At 41.5% G+C, this 17,971-nt stretch overlaps 1 protein-coding gene across 1 annotated transcript in view; it reads left to right on the top strand.

Annotated features, from left to right (window-relative positions):
- The window catches only part of LOC150081760 (alcohol dehydrogenase class-3-like), a 137,540-nt gene that overhangs the window by 39,147 nt on the left and 80,422 nt on the right, over positions 1 to 17,971 (top strand). The window contains exons 4-5 of the mRNA XM_090379624.1: positions 1,267 to 1,408; positions 8,610 to 8,697. Of these exons, the coding sequence (XP_090235750.1) occupies positions 1,267 to 1,408; positions 8,610 to 8,697 (230 nt within the window). The remainder of the gene's footprint in view (positions 1 to 1,266; positions 1,409 to 8,609; positions 8,698 to 17,971) is intronic.

The raw sequence follows: 17,971 nt of genomic DNA, 5'->3' as shown, positions 1-17,971 counted from the left end.
TACCACTCTCTGTCTTCTCCCAATCAACCATCCCTTTATCCATAGAAGCAATTTGCCTCCAATGCCACACTGTTCCAATTTGTGCAGCAGTCTTCCATGTGTAACAGTATCAAAAGCCTTTCTAAGATCCAAATATATATCAAAGTTATTACCTGCATCCAGTTGCTTTGTGACCACATCATAGTATCCAATGAAATTGGTCAGACAAGACTTCCCCTTAACAAACCCATGCTGTGTCTGAGCTATAACTGAAGTCTTGTCTAGAAGATCCTGCAGTGCTTCTTTAACCAGTGCCTCCATTAATTTCCCTGAATAGAAGTTAAACTAACAGGTTTATAATTACTTGTGTTGCCCTTTGATCTGGGAGTGGAATCTATCGTTCCAATAATTTATACCTACGTGTAGATTGGACTTCATACATACATCAGTGGTGCAATATAACATGCAATAAATATATCAAGAAGGCCTTTCACTGATCAACTACGAGTAGTTGTATACTTTTTTTTCCCTTCCTTGAGAATAAGTTTGAATGTAAGGACTCAACTTCAAATTTTTGGAAATTATTGCATAATCCAGTATAAATTTAAATACTGTATTTTCTGGACCATAAGATATACTTTTTTCCTTAGAAAATGTTTCACAAAATTCTCCTGTGTCTTATGAAATAAAGGTATACTCAGTGCATGCAGTGATGTTTTATCTCTAGTTGTGGCTACAGAAACTATGGTCAAAAATTCCAGGTGCCTTCTGAACATACTGGCTCACTGTATAACCAGTTCAGATCACTTGACAGAGGCAACAAAAGTTGCCTCTGTCAAGTGATCTGAACTACACGTGCCTTGAGTGACCAGGGTTCTAACCCATGACTGCTAAATACAGTGCTGTTTCTTGTATTCTGCCTATCTTGTGAACTCCTCTGACAGTTTTGTCGCCCTGGAGTATAAACAGAAAATTTATTTTTAATTTTTAAATAAAAAAAAAAAGTCCATTAATAATAGTTATCTTTAGAACAGAGCAGTGAATGAGAATTGCATTCTCGGTAGGATAAGAAATAAGTAGAATAACTTTTCAGTATTGCCACAGGCTAAGGATTCAGTATACTTTCGGATACAAGCACCTGAACGAAGAGGTTCAGATCTGTACTAGCTCTAGATTTAAACAATGGAATCCCTGCAAAGATCGTTAGTCTGTAGAAATGAAGTGCTTCCAAACATTTTTGAGAATCGTTATGATAATGCATTAAATTTTGTAATTATTTCATTTCAGATGGTTTCTTCAGGTGTGTGCCATACTGATGTTCATATGCAGAATGAAGGATATGATACGTTTAACGGCCCAGTAATTCTTGGACATGAAGGTGCTGGAATCATCGAAAGCATTGGAGAAGGTGTCACGTCTTTGAAGCCTGGTGAGTATTTTAGTTATAACAAGGATATACGATTCGTAGGGATCTTTATACTGGCTGATTAAAGCCAACTTTAGGTTTACCTATAACAATTCACACAAGTACTACCGTGTGATGTCTACTGTCCTACTTTATTTTAATTCTGTTAGGGCCCCTGACTGCTGAAAAGATTCCATGTCCTTTCGGAAAACAGAGTAGACTGAAAATAATTTTACTCCAGACACACGTTAATATCAAAGAAAATTTTAATATAATAATATTGTTACGCATTAATCATACATATTCCCTTACATTTGTAAAATAATAAGAGAAGTTTACCTCAATATAAAAACGTAGAACACTTTCTTATGATACTCTCCAGCAATTAAAACTAATTGCTGCGTTTTAATTGCAGGAGAGTATCATACGGATGTGTTCTACGTACTGTATTGAGGTAAACTTCTCTTATTATTTTACAAATATTGAGATCAACGTAGAACGTATTTGTTTTGTTTGTTATTTGGTTTTTAGGAGCATTAGCAACTAAGGCCATATTGCTCCGGGGATATGCGGTGGTCATTCCCTGACCTTTCCGCATCCTCCGTATTTGGTGGTCACGGGCTCAAACCCCAGTCTAATCAAGAAGCCTGTGCTACGCACTGTTGCTCCTGCCCACCTGGCTACGGAGGCGCCAGAACGTATTGAGCATTACAGCTCTGGGAAATTTGCCTCACTTTCGAGGCACTTTCTTGAACAATTATTTAGGGTATTCAATAAATATTCACTAAATTAAGCTAAGCTATGACTATAGTATCCAAACTAAAAATTATATATATATTTTTTTTTCATTACTAAGTAAGCCAGAGCTTCAAACAGATTATCAAATAATTTTTGTAAATTTCTGAATAGCACATTCTTATGTATCAGTATGCGGGAATTATCCATGCAGACATGGAATTCATATTCATAATAGAGATTTTGAACGAAAAAGTTGCAGATCAATTCAATACAACCACTATAGCCTTTTTTTTTTTTTTAAGTAACAAACTCTAAGCTGGAAATATAGTGACAAATTTAACGCAGTATTAATATTTCAAGAGATTAACTTGAGAGTATAATTGGGAAGAAAATATTGGATGAGTAGTTAAGATTATTTTCCAACGTTAAGACTGATTATTATCCAACTACTCATCCAACGTTTTGTTGGATATGTAATTAAGTTTATTCAGTGCATATTCCATTATAATCAGCTCTCAAGCTTGGCTTGAAGAGGCAACTAATAACATTTGAAACTTTAAGGTTTCACCTAAGCATTTTTAGAAACTCGCATCTTAATTTCAGAACTCATTTTAAAACGCATCTTTATTGGCTTCCTTACCTAAAGATATTCCTTTGAAAGATGCCTTCAAGGAACGAATTTTATTCGAAATTTTTTTAATCTAAACAAAAGAAAGTTGAAGTAAAGTTTGCGGTTATATTCAGAATGAGTGAGAATCTAATACGGGTTGGCTATTACTGTATTTTTTTCATATATGAATTTTTTTTTTTTTTTTGGTAGTTATTGGCGCATCGGCTTCTGTGGCCATAGTGCACCTCCCAAGGTTTTTTGCAGTACTTTGATCCAAGCCCGAGGCGGGATTCGGACCCGCGACCTTTGGGTTGCCAGGCAGGCGCTTTAATCATCCGGCTAGCCCGGTCGGCATATATATGAATTGTACACACGACAACGTATACTACGCGGAAATGGGGGGAACCCCTGGTGCCGTTAGACCCTAAATACACATTACACTTATCATCCGGTGCCCAGAGATCAGCAACCCTGCCAACAACCGGCAACCCTCTGTGACAAAGGCGCAAAGAATAGGGAAAAGACAGTGGTTTATTTTTATTTATTTTTTTTCTCACTCCTGAAATCCTGAAGGAACCTGATCACTGCACTTGATATGGATCCCGGAATTGACACCTCTACCACCTGGACAAGACTTGACCAACAGTGACAAACCACCGGACTTGACAACACAGACCTTCACTGACTTGACAAACCACCGGATTTATCAACACAGATCTTCACTGACTTGATTAAACTGGACGGGACCTAGTCCCATGAGTGATATCCCAAATGGGAACACCAATACCACCTAAGACCAACTGCAGCTTGCTGCTGGCCATCTTGTCTCTCAAACCATGCTTCTTTGCATGGTCCTATCTTTTCCCTCTCCCCCAGCAGGGTGAGGGGGAACGGTCTTCTCCGTCCCCTCCTTTCCACTCCTCTCTTCGCCTGGTGGGGCCCTGCCCCACTGATTATCTGGGGTCACCTCCTCTATCGTCCCCATATTTCTGTCTCTTCCCCCACTCTACCTAATACACTAGCGTATACCCCACATAACTTGAAAAATTTAATAACAAGTAAATTTAATTGCATTCACACTAAACTCATATGGCATTTCTACTCAATTTTCTTAACCTCCACAGAGTGAGAATTTTTTTTTTTTTTTTTTTTTTAGGTCCTAGCCACTGAAATCACAGGAAATTAGGTTCCAGGATCTGCATGACTAAATATCTAAATACTAGTGTGCCTGATCTACCTCTCTATCTTCACAACTAGCATCCAACCCATGTCATAGTGCGGACAACGTTGGGTCCCAGCAGGGGTCTAGCGGCTAAATGGCCGGAAGAACAACGATACACAACACTACACTTACAAAATCCATACACTTTTAAATCTCTGACCATTATAGTGAACTGTCACATCCACAATGAAAGCAACGCGGAGATGGGGGAAACCCCTGTTGCCGTTAGACACGAACACACTATACACTATCATCCGGTGCGCCGTGCTCTACCACCTGGCAAAAAACAAATAAACTTCACCACCGATCCAGCTAACAACCGCTCTGTGAAGAAGCGATGGCTTGTTACCTTTCTTCAGCAGACCTGGCAACAACGATGGACAGCCACAGATAAAGGGCCATAACCAAAAATTTCATTCCGGACAACCTACCGAAAGTCACCAACCTAGTTCTCCCCAGGTCTCCTGACAACCTATCTACTCACTGGACATAGCATCATCAGGGGAAAACTTATCAGCTTGGGTCTCACTGACAATCCATTCTGTTCCTGTGGCCAACTTGAATCACGGGAGCATCTTATGTACATTTCCCATTATATGAGACCTTCGGAGCATTCTGACATCAAAAATTCAATTCATTCCGAGACTCCAGGAACAATATTTTCCACCAGTCTTCCCGGATGGCACCTGTGCCAACGCCACATGGCGGTTTGAATAGGGTGCTCTTACCCGATTCACTCCCTATCCCTCGGAAAGGGGAGAAGACGAGTCCCTGACTCCTCCCCGCTACCCCTTCTTTTCCCTCAGGTGGGGCATGGGCGAACCCCAATGTCAAAATTTATCGAGCCCAACGCCCAAAATTTTAATCTTAAATCACATAACGTAAATATCTATATTCCTTTCGGCCACACCCAACCCTAGTGTTTCCTTTTTTTAGGTCCTAGCCACTGAAATCTCAGGAAACTAGATGGCAGGATCTGCCAGAGTACTATAAAAAATTTCTGTGTATCTGACGTGCCTCAGTCGGGGGTAGCGTGGCAAACGTTGGGCCCCCACCAGTGGCCCAACCACTAAAAGGTCAGATGACAACGGTACACAACACGACACTCTACAATATTCGTACACTTTTAAATCTCTAGCCTCTACAGTGTTCTGTATAACACGACAATGTATGCCACGCGAAGATGGGGGAAACCCCTGGAGCTGTTAGTCCCTAAACTATCACTTTATGCAGGATACGGTGGGGGAAAGGAAAAACACCACACATGGTAGTGCTTCCTTCAAACCAACGTAAGGACTAGTGCGTGGTATCATTCTGCTCCTCTTGCAGAGACCTGTGCTGAAAAACAGTCAGCACCTCGTTAATTCGGAAAACCTCGATTATCTGAAAATTAAGCCAAATGCATCCAAAAAACATAGAAGTCATTGAGACTGGCACTTCAAACCAAACTGAAGATATCCTACCCAGACATGGGATACACCCAGACCAATCTGAAAGACTGGGGAAGACTGACGACCAAAAACCAACCACCAAATAAAAAAAATAAAAGGACAATAGTCCCGAAATCAGACCATTAAACCCGGAGCACCAGCGAGACAAAGGACCCGCATAAGCAGGCAAGAGGGATGGACGACCAATCCACGCTTCCAGAAAATACTCCTATTACCAAGGGGAACTGTTCCAGAGCAGATACTGTTGCTGCGAACGGCCCTAGAGAACTTAATGAAAGAAAACAGCAGTAGAATATCATCTTCACTTTGAGCAGAAATTATTCTACAATGGAACAAGCTAGAAACTATATTAATGAACACATTCGGCCAACTACAGAAGGCAGCAGCGTATGTGTGGAAAAGTGCATGAAATAGGCATGTGTTGTGTCTTATGTAGAGTGGCACCTAAACGTTGATTCCGCTCTGCCCTGGTACACTGTGATGAATACAGAACTCTGTAAAAATCCAGAAATGAGTGTGGCGTTAATGTCTTCAAAGTGTGTCGTGTATTATTGTATCTGGTCACTTAGGTACTAGGGAGCAGCGATCACCAGAAAGACTGCTCGCTCGGTTAGCACAGTGGTATCGTCCCGCCCTCCCCACACCGGGTGTAAAAGGCCCGGGTTTGAATCCCATTGATGACGTGAAGAACTTTAATGGGTTTTTTCACTCCGTGGCTGAGTTAGTCAGTCTCAGGCGTAGACAGCAAGGTTTCCCCCCCATAAACTGGGTTTTTCGCCCAGCAAAATAGGCAAAACGACTACAGGACACACGCAATTTGCAGACATCATACAAAAATGGGTAGTTGTAATCATTTACGGGAGACCCTAACATAATAAATTGAATTTGAGCACCCGTTCACGCCAAGAGGTGGTCCAAAACAATATGCGTACTGTCAAAAGAAAGTTACTGTGTAAGAATCCTTCAGACGCTGCAGGAAAAATCAGTTCCAGCGGATGCCAGCACATCCCGTACCACTGGGACATACCATTGTGAAATAAGTGAATTTCGAGTATACCCCAATAAAATAATAATACAAAAAAAAACAGTCGTTAGGATTTCCTATATTTATATACAGGGTGTCTCAAAAATATTGGTACAAACGTTTAGGGGAGGTAGGTAACATTTAAAGTAATGTGAATCGCAAAGGAACCCATAACCGGAAACGTCACTGTAAGTCTGTACACGGCGCTGTTCATCAGTTCGCGAGAGGGAAAATTTCTGGTTTACTCATTCAAGCAGTAGTCGCCGCACGAAGAGCATGCATCGATATACGAACTGTGAGCTGGCAGACATGCACCTAGTGTATAGATTAGCAGAGGGCAATGGACGAGCCGCTCAACGAAATTATGGAGAACGCTTCCCAGACAGACATGTATCGGACCACCATTTTTTTTTTTTTTTTTTTTTTTTTTTTTTTGCGCGTGTGCATCAATTTGTGCGATTATGGGTCATTTAGAGGTAACAGGAGTGGTGCGGAGAGGCCACGTTCGACGCGAACTCCCGCCATGGAAGAAAGTGTGTTGAATGCCATCCAGAATAATCCTACTACCAGCACACGTGCCGTTGCCTCTGCCTTAGGAGTGTCTCGTTGCAGTATACAGCGTGTCTGGCACGACGATTCCTTACACCCGTTTCATCTCCAAAGGGTTCAGTTACTGCTCCCCCAAGATCATCTTGCACGTGTCGCTTTTGCGCAGTGGTTTCTCCAAGCAAGCGTTCAACAACAAGACTTGAATTTTCCAGCCTATGTTTTGTTCACGGATAAGGCTTATTTCACTCGGGAAGGCTTATTCAATCAGCATAATGCTCATGTGTGGGCTCACGACAACCCACTGCGCCCCCATGCGGCACAACATTGCTTCGCAATAAATGTGTGGTCAGGTATGGTCGGTGACTACTTAGTCGGCCCATACCTGTTACCATCCCGCATGAACTCCGCTAAATATCGGATCTTTCTTGAACAAGTTCTACCAGGGTTACTTGACGATGTTCCAGCAAATGTGAGACGCAACATTTGGTTTCAACATGACGGGACGCCTACCCATTATGGAAGGTGTGTTAGTGACCATTTGAACAGGCGTTTTGGGCGTCGATGGATTGGCCGTGGTGGACCCGATTTATCGAGCCTTGATTTCTTTCTGTTTGGGGCCCTCAAATCTATGGTGTATGAATCGCCTGTGGAGACGGAAATGGATCTCGTGGAGAGACTCTTCTGCGCTGCTGTTACTGTCAAAGAAACTCCATGTGTGTTCGACCGTGTCCGCCAATCCATGCTGCGTCGGTGTAACGCATGCATCTCGTGTCTTGGTGGAACCTTCGAACATCTGTTGTAACATCATGAAATGCATCCATCTCGTACTCCATTCTTAATATTATGTCAAATAAATGTTTGCCACTAATTATTGTCTTGTCATTTCTGCTTCTTGTGCCTCTGCTACTACTTTCCCCTGACGTTTCCGGTTATGGTACCTATGCGATTCACATTCCTTTAGATGTTACCTATCTCCCCTAAACGTTTGTACCAATATTTTTGAGACACCCTGTATACATATAAAAGAGGTAGATTGAAGTCGAGATTTTCATCATTCGCCTCAGAACAGTCTGGTCTGTAACATATCTGAACTATTCGTGATAGTAGTTTCTCTGAACCCTTAATGCTTCCCAAATGACACTATCAAACACCCTTGCACCTCATCTTTCCAAATGAATTACAGCTTTACAAAACAAATTTCTTCTATTAACATGGGCAGGCCATGCAGCGAATAAGATCTTCCATCGTGAGCCTTCAGAATCACTGAAGTGTAGAATTAATCCACAAGACTTTCATCATATATTCATTTCTATCATGTCTAGGCACAATCGCAAAGAACCAGAAAATAAAAACAGAGGATATAAAGAAAAATATAAGAGAAATGAAAATAAGCGGAACCTTTTTGAAATTTTCTTACATGTATTATTTATACGTGATATGATGGCATGAATGTTTTTCCCAGTGTATGTAATCATGCTTATGAATATTATGTTCAGTACAATTCACATCATTCACAAAGATTTCTGTTCTGAAGGTATCAAACTGTAGGTAAGGACTTTAATGGTACAGTTCACTGTTTTTTATTTCTATCTAAACACAACAAGGACCACTAATCTTGTATATTTATTTAGGTGATCATGTTATCCCTGTTTCCGTTCCATTTTGTGGAGAATGCAGACTGTGCTTGCATGAAGATTCAAATTCTTGCTACTATTTCAAGTAAGAATACATAACTTACGTGTGCGTCTATTTGTATATTATTTGAATATATTTTTACATTCACTGATTTTATGTTATGCAGTTCAATTAAAATAATTATGCAGGAAATGTTCAGTGTCGATCCACTGGTGATATTCTGGCTTATGTTACCCATTTATGGACAAATTCAATGGAAAAGTTAGGTGAAACACAAGCAGTTGCTCTTGACATCTCAAAGGCTTTCGATCGTGTTTGGCATAAAGGTCTTCTAAACAAGCTTCCATCTTATGGTTTGTCAACTGTTTTTTTTTGTAATTGGTTATCCAGTTTTCTCTCTGATCGCCCACTGAGGGTGATGATAGATGGCTCTGTCTTCTAACTTCTCCACTAATGCTGGTGTCCCCCAAGGTTCGTGTTCAGTACAATACACATCAGTGCTTTTCCCCACTCTTTTCCTCTTGTATATTAATGACCTTCCATTGCTGGAAATCTTATCCATAGCTTTTGCCGATGATAGCGCATTACATTCCACTTTCCATTTTGGGAAACCTTGCCTGCTCAATCAGCTTCAACTTCTTGAATATCCGCTACCAATTCCTTAAATGCCTATCTCCAGGTAATTCTCCAGTGGGGCAAAGAAAATTTAGTTGATTTCAATCCTTCTAAAACTCAGTCTTGTCTTATATCTCGAAAAGGCGCCTCCGTAGCCACGTGGGCAGGAGCAGCAGTGCATAGCACACCGCTTCTTGATTAGACCGGAGTTCGAGCCCGTGCCCACCAAATACGGAGGATGTGGAAAGGTCCGGGAATGACCACCGCATATCCCCGGAGAAATATAGCCTTAGTTGCTAATACTCCTAAAAAAACAAATAACAATAACAAACAAACATCTGGCAAAAAGGATTCTTCTGCTCCTATGCTTATCTTTGGTGACACTCTGATTTCTAGGAAAGTTGATATATCTCTTTTGGGGATTACTCAGACTTCTAATCTCTCTTGGCACAAGCACATTACAAATATTGCTTCCTCTGCATCTAAAAAAAACTTGGTTTTCTCTTTCGCTCTCGCCGTTACTTTTCTTCCAAACAGCTGTTCACTGTGTACAAATCACAAATCTGCACTACCATGGAATATTGTTCCTACATCTGGGTCGGTGCCCCCAAAACCTCTCTTTCAGGCTTCTTGATTCCATTCAGAAGAGGGCAGTTAGGTTAATTAATGACTCCTCTCTAACAGTCTCTCCACTCTCTGGCTCATAGACGTACTGTTTCTGCTGCATGCCTTTTCTACAGATACCTCCATGGGCACTGTTCTTCTGAACTGGCTTCCATAATTCCCGCTCTCTCTCTTTCAAAACAGTCCGAACACGTGCCGCCACCAGCCAACATCCATTTACTGTCCAACTTCAAACTTACAGAACCAACTTTTCATCTTCCTCGTTTATTCATTCCGGTGCCATTTTCTGAAACAACCTTCCTTCATACGTATTTCTTGAAAATTACTGTCTACTAAAGTTCAAGTCTAATGTCAACAAATATTTACACCGCATGAAAAAATTCATATCAGTGTGAATCGGAACGATACCGAAGTGTTTTCGTCTTGAATTACTTTTAGCTCATCTCCTCCTAGTTTATTATTATTATTATTATTAGCCATATGGTGCAAGGAAGTCTGAGGCTTAGGCTGCACCAGCCAAAAAAAAAAAAAAACAAAAAAAAAAAAAACGTAACTTCAGGGTTTCTTGTTCGTCAAATGCACCTTACATTTAGAAGCATATTAGTAACATGTCCTTGCTCGAATTGTTAACCAACCTCACCACCTTCAAAATATCAGTAATCATCGAAAGCCTACTTCGTCAATATTATTTATAAAAAATATATATATATATAGAATTAAGAGGGGACCCCTGGTCCCTGAAAGACCTCACTTTTTACATTGCTCCATTTAAGGCTACCCTGTCTCCCATCTTTTAACCAACATTCCATCCAGCATGGGATCTTACCTCTAACTTCAGTTTATATAATAGCCTTCCAAGATGGTAAATATCAATAGTTTAGTTTGGGTATATAATATCAAAACTGTTACCTGCATCCACCTGTTCAATGACTACATCATAGTAATTTATCATAGATTCAGTGCATGACCCCCTTCATGAACTCATGCTGTAATCTATTCAAAATATCATTCTTGTCGAGATATTCCTAAAATACATCCAGAACTATATATTCGACATCTTCACTACCACAGAAGTCAAACTCACTTGTGGTTAAACTCATATCTGACAGCATGCACAAAATCTCATAAAATATCATTCAAAATACCTGCAATTTACCTGTTGGAGAGTTATGAAGGGTAATGTAGTAATACTTTATTTATTAATTTCCGAAAATTTGATTTCTGCAACGTTTTGTAATTTTGTCCTTGAATATTTCATAAAATATTCATATATGTATATATATTTATATATTTGCGAGAATTGTAGAAAGATATTGATATACTGTACATTGTTACATTTTTAACCAAGTCCCAATTGCTAACATAGCTCGATTCAAAGAATGATAGTTGTTTATAGAAAAAAAAATTGGCTTCTAGAGCTTCAGATCTATTAAATTAATAGTCTCACATAGGCTTCCTTGAAAGCTCTAATTTCACCAATAAAGTTTTTGTAAGAACCACTAATCCAGTAAGGGACCCAATACTGATCTCTCAGGAATCCCCAGGTAACAGCGAATGAAAGAGAAAAGCTCTTCGTTATATCTAATGGCGAGAGCTACATTTATTAGAAAACTGTAACCAAGTAATACAGGATTCCAACACTGACCATTTCCCCAATAACTAGTGTATTATCAGAGTACAGTGCATTTGCTTATTGCAAATCGTGACTGTTTTAATTTATTTCAGGAGTTTTCAGCTGCTGTTTTTGCAAGAAGAACTGTTTTCAGAGCCTTTCTTCAGAGGCAAACCTAGTGTCTTAATTGTCTTCATGGAGTTTCACTATTTGTTTCTACATCTGGCTGGCGGCTGGGGTGCTGGACCTGATTCATGGTGTTGGGTCAGGTGCTCTGGTTGGTTGTCTTTTGTGCTGCGATCATGAATACTCCATTCTGGATTCTGCCGTGCTGGATCAGATTCATTGCGTCGGGTCTGGTGGTCTAAAGGTTCTATTATCCATGGCGTACAGTTGGAGATTGCTGCATAGTATCGTTATTGGTTTTGGAGGTTCCAGTGCATGTGAAACAGCAGCTGAGGAAATATTCAGTTGAACTGTGATTTTTGAAGTTTATAGTTGTGCCATCCAGACTATTGAATATTATTGTGTTTTATTATACGTGTTTTTTTTTTTTTTTTTTTCCTGCTGGCTCCCTGGTATGGGCAACCCGGGGAGCGGGATTGCTGGCACTCACTGGTATTGCACTACCTCCAGTGGGTGCGGGATTTCAAGTGCGAATTGCACTACAGTAAAATCAGACTCAGGTAATTTAACATACTTTTTAAGGACTGCTTTGTAAAGACTATATATTCCCAAGATCTCAAGGTAGATTTGGGCTTATGCCTGGGAGCTACCCTGAATAAGAACACACTTGCACACACACACGAGTGTTTAATGTTTGTCAGAGCATATAATTATATGTAAATATATCTTGTATATAAATCATGTATATACTTTTATGTACATAATGTTGAGACTATATTGTGTGTAATTAATAAATGAATGAATGAAAAAAGTCGAAAGCCTTTAGAGAGGCAAAGTCAGAAAGGAACACCGTTGATCTGATTATCAGCAGCAACTCTTCATGCATTAAGAACCTACTGATAAAAGAACCACTAGTGTGTTACCAACAGCGAATTCTAAATGGGAATGGGGAGTATTCAGAGAAATAGTCGTAGAACCTACTAGGTTTTTCCTACCAACTAAGAAATACTGCTCAAGGCTTAGACCTAAATGGTTGTCAAATTATCTGATTGGACTAGTGACGAAGAAAAAAAAAAAAATGCACGAGATGCTTATAAATTATCAGAAGAGACAGAAACCTACAGATCGACACATCATCAAGTGTAAATTAGTCAACAAGCAAGTCACAAAGTTGGTTAGACAAGCTACGGAAGATTAAGAGAAGTCCTTTGCTAATCTAAATAAAAGTAGCAATGACTTTTTACTTAAGGTAAACCAAACCTTAGTAAAAAGGGAAGAATCACATTGGTCCACTAGATATGATTGGTTTATATCTAGTGGACCAATGTGATATATAATTGTGATATATTGGTATATAATGATTGATGAACTTGCTCAGCTGGTGAGAAACTGAATAAATATTTTCCATTCACGTTCACCCATGAGAAATTTTTAGGGATGGGGAGGCGGGAAGAATACCAAATTACAAGTAGCTAAAGATTTTGCGATAACCGACAGGAAAGTGGAAGAGACTCTTGCAGTAAAACGTAAATAAGGTACCTGGGCGGGTATAATCTATCCAATTATATTGAGATAGGCAAAAGAAAAAGCATCTAAAAAAATCTACATAATCCTCCGCATCTGAACAACTGAGTTTGCTCTTTCTCTCTGGGCGTTACTTTTCTTCGAAACAGCTACTGAACTCTGTACAAAACTCAAATCCGCCCTACCATGAAATATTGTTCTCACATCCGGGAAGTTTCCCCCACAACTTCTCTCAGGCTTCTGGATTCTATTCAAAAGAGGCCAGTTTGGTTAATTAATGACCCATTTCTTATAAAATCTCTCCACTCTGTTTCTGCTTTTTGCCTTTTCAATAGATACTTCCATGAGCTCTGTTTTCCTAAATCCCCCCCCCCTTCTCCATGGCAGTCTAGTCGGCACAGGGATTGTAAACAGGAAGCTATTTTTGCTCTGCTCCTCAAAGAAACCTTATAATTCCTTTCTGCTTAAGGCTGATCTGTTAAGCTCATTTTAACTGAATGTAACAGTTTTAGAAATGCTCGTTTTACCCGTTTTAACCATCTAACTGAGCCATACACTCAAATGAGATATTATTTGAAGTAACCCTGTGTCAGTTTTTAATTTTTTACCAACTATTAATCTCTATACATTTATATAAAATAAGACAATTTACTTTTAATTTAATACTGCCTTTTATTTCATTATATTTTTTATCGAAGTAACCTATTTAGACCGTTACCAAAATCTTTGTTTCTTTTTGAAATTACGAGTGTGGCTGTCCTTGCGCATTATGACCTCAGTCGTTTTTGAGCGAAAAGCCCTAATCGAACCATCCCTTCAACTCCAAAAAAAAAAAAAAAAGGAACAATGCAAAAATAGATAACATCCTATGTTAACAATGAAAAAGAAAAAACATTGTAGTTAAAGGGAAATTAAGCGATTTGTGTATATTCTCCGAAAAACAGGGGGGAAACACTTGCACCGGTGCCTCTACCCTGAATCCTCCACTGCGGCTCCACTTATATTGGAGAACTTGTGGCTGACATAATCCGGCAGCAAAATTCAAGCCCTACCAAACATTATCAACAGAATCCCGCTAATTCGAACGACCCCGTTAATCCGAACTGTGTGGACAGGGAAACAGATAAAATGAAGGACACACAGCAACCTAATCAATGCGACTACATCCAGATAATCGCAGAGCAATCAGAGGATCTGGAGGACACCCGCCCTGGGACTTTCTCAACCAAATGGAAGAACGTCAAAATAACGATACCAAAATCAGAACAACGTGAAACGCAGTCTCAGACTGAAGCGAGAGACTAATTGCACAACACAACCTCAAAAAGAACCAGAACGACGAAAAGCAACAGGACCCACTACTTGACCCTGCTCTCTCAGAGGGTACTGTCTACCAGAAGTCTCTTCTTAAAGATGGCCCTAGAAAACTTATTCAAGGACCACTCAGAGTAACCGTAGGCCTTAGGGCCCAAATAGTTACGATCTTCCATAAAATGGAAACTATACTCCTAGACACTCATGTTGAATGCCAAAGAGCGACCACGCGACTACAAGCATACATGGAATGTGAGGCAAACCAAACGCCACAGCACGCCCCCACATATGCTCAAGCGCTGAGGACCAGAACCCAGGAACCACCAGAGACGACACCCCAACCGGTACCCAGACAGAAGACAGTACTCCCGACGCCGAATTTGGTTATATTCAGACCAACCTCCACAGAAGAGCACACCTCCAGAGAAGCAGTCAAAATCACAGTAATGACGAAACTAGCGGAGAACCTCAAGACCACAAAAATTAAATCAGTACAGAAAACGTGCAACACAGGCATAATAATCGAAACGCATATGCAGGAAGATGCCCGAAAAATAAAGCCAATCCGAGAATACAAACCCTCGGCCTGGAGGCCGCGCCCCCCAAAAATAAGTGGTCCTAGTATAATTATATTCAACACGGACAAAGACCTCACGCCAACAGCTCTTTGAGAAGAACTGTATATGAGAAACCTCCACAGGAACACCCGGAGGTAGATCCAGCGTCACTTTAAAGCGACGCTGGTCCCCTCGACGTGGGCACCTGTACGTGGTGAGGGGACCTCCCAGTGACGCTGCTGGACTTCCAGACTAGCATCACTGGGATCCAACGCCCACAGCCTAGGTTCCGGGCTTACATCAATGGAATCCGGCGTGTTTGCCGTGCGCTGCGACGCGTGGAAATTCGGAAAGGGGGATCCTGGTGGTTGAGGGGCCCAGCTTCAATACACCACTTTGGCCCCTGCTTCGACAAGACGGGTGGTCCTGGAAGGCCCGGCTAGGATCAATCGGCTAGTAGGCTCGCCTGCGAGGGTCAATCGTGTCAATGCCATGCCCCTACCCTCATGGTCCAAGGGACAGGATTCAGGCTGGCGGCGGTGCGGGTATAGTGTCTGGGTAGCCCTGGCGTCCCACTCCCGAGCGCATTTATTGCATGCCGGGTAGTGGGCGTCCCTTTGGGCTCCGTGGTGGGTGGGGAGCCCGGGCACTGAACAATTTATAAAACTTCATGAATCCTGAGAAACATATCCCTTCAGGGGCCCCAACCCGGTCCCTATCTGAAAATAATGACGGAGAGGCAGATAGCATTATTGCTACAAAGAGGCAGCGAACCGAACTACCATCAGGGCCTGTCCCAAGGTTCTTAATAATGCATTCCACCAACGAAACACCGATTGGTAAAATGTCGCCCTTTTTTATACAAAAAGGGTTGGATGGGTTAGCAGGTACACCCAAGTCGGTTAAGAGGCTCCGTTCTGGGGACCTCTTGATTGAAACAAAAAATGACAGGCAGTCTGAACATCTACTCCGAGTAACATCAATCGGAGGTATACCCATAACAGTGACACCACACAGAACACTAAATTCATCGAGAGGTGTCATTTCGGAGTGGGACCTTCTCGACGTCACCGAGGAGGAAATCTGCTCCGAATTAAAACCACAGGGAGTTACTGCCGTCAAGAGAATCACTGCGCGAAGGGATGGGAAAATTGTTAAAACCAGGAGTGTTATCCTGACTTTTAACTCTCCCAAACCTCCTGATGAGATTAAAGCTGGATACATCAACTGTCCAGTACGTCCATACATTCCAAACCCTTTACGGTGTTTTAAGTGTCAGAAGTATGGACATTCTCAAATGGCCTGCCGTGGAGTCCTTGCATGCGCCCGGTGCGGTGCAAAGGACCACGAAACAACAGCATGTTCAGCCACTAAACCCACCTGCATTAACTGTGAGGGAGAACATCCGGCCTATTCAAGGGCATGCCAGAGGTGGAAAGAAGAAAAAGAAATTCAACGGCTGAAGGCAGAGCTAAACATATCGTACCAGGAGGCAAGGAAAGCAGTGAAACCTCTTAACATCAACAAACCTACCTACGCCCAGAAGGTAGCAGGGAAATGTTCGATTGGAACTCAGACGGACATGTCCGTCCCTCCAAAAGAATCATTTACTCCCATTGCACGTTATCTTTTAAGCTCCCAAAAACCTGCACAGAAGGACCAATAAGCTGCCACTCCTATATCGATACCTCCTAATGCTCCACAAGTAACAAAAGCAAAAGAAAAGAATAAGAAAGGGGAAGTAACACCTAGTACCCAGGAAAACATGGATGTCGAGCAGAAGGAGGTACATGATGAGTCAGTTTTGGAACTCTTTGCTGAGGAGGAAATGGACACAGGACAACGTCCATACTTCCCCAGGAAAGATAAATCCAAGACTGACAAAATTAAGCCCTCAGCACCTCGGAAGCCGCCTGATGGACCCACCAAGTCCAAATAATGGCTAAATTCCTACAGTGGAATTGTCGTGGATTCCGGCAAAATACTGACGACATCAAGGCACTCCTGCAAAAGCACAAACCACTTTGCTTTTGCATACAGGAGACTTATTTAAAGGCAAATGATGACCCCACCATGCTTAACATTACCATCATTCGTAAGGATAGAATTGTGGATGGGTCTGCCCACGGAGGCGTCGCAATCCTCGTCGGCAACCAGATCCCATTTCAGGCTTTGCAGCTTACAACTAGCATTGAAGCTGTAGCAATTCGCCTTACAGTGGGGTTCTTATTAACTGTCTGCTCTGTTTATTTGCCACCTGGGATTGACATCCCCCAGAAAGACCTTGATGATCTTATCATGCAATTGCCTTCCCCTTGTTTAATTCTTGGGGATTTCAATGGACATAACACTCTGTGGGGTAGTGCTGACATCAATGGAAGGGGACGAGTCATAGAGCATATGCTCACTGACAATGATCTCTCCCTCCTAAATGTGGGAACAAACACCTTCTTCCACATGCCTACCCGTACATTCTCTGCCATTGATCTTTCTATCTGCTCCCCTTCTCTCCTTCCTTCACTTACTTGGGAGGTAGAAGAAAATCCATATGGAAGCGATCACTTCCCCGTGATAACAACCCTAACTAATGGTAGACCCTGTCTGCCATTTAGTTTACCGCGGTGGAAGATCGATCAGGCTGACTGGAATGCCTTTCAATATCTGGCAAACTTTGACATCACTACAGTCAGTCAGGAGCATCAATGAAGCAGTCATGTATGTCACAGAAACGATTGTCGAAGCAGCTGCAATTGCAATCCCAAAATCATCCAGCCGGTTCCCACTATTCCCCAAACCTTGGTGGAATTCAGAATGCACGGCAGCAAAAAAAGCACAAAACAAAGCGTGGGGGATATTCCGCCGATATCCCACCACTGAAAATTTAATATCATTCAAACGTGCACGTGCAAAAGCACGTTATGTACGACGTCAGAGCCAAAGGAAATCTTGGATTCGTTTTACATCTTCCATAACTCAGGCTGCTAGC

Source organism: Mastigoproctus giganteus, chromosome 8 (genome assembly GCF_048544385.1).
Source record: "Mastigoproctus giganteus isolate SK-2022 chromosome 8, ASM4854438v1, whole genome shotgun sequence".
Taxonomy (NCBI): Eukaryota; Metazoa; Arthropoda; class Arachnida; order Uropygi; family Thelyphonidae; genus Mastigoproctus; species Mastigoproctus giganteus.
This window is presented reverse-complemented; position numbering and strand designations above follow the sequence as displayed.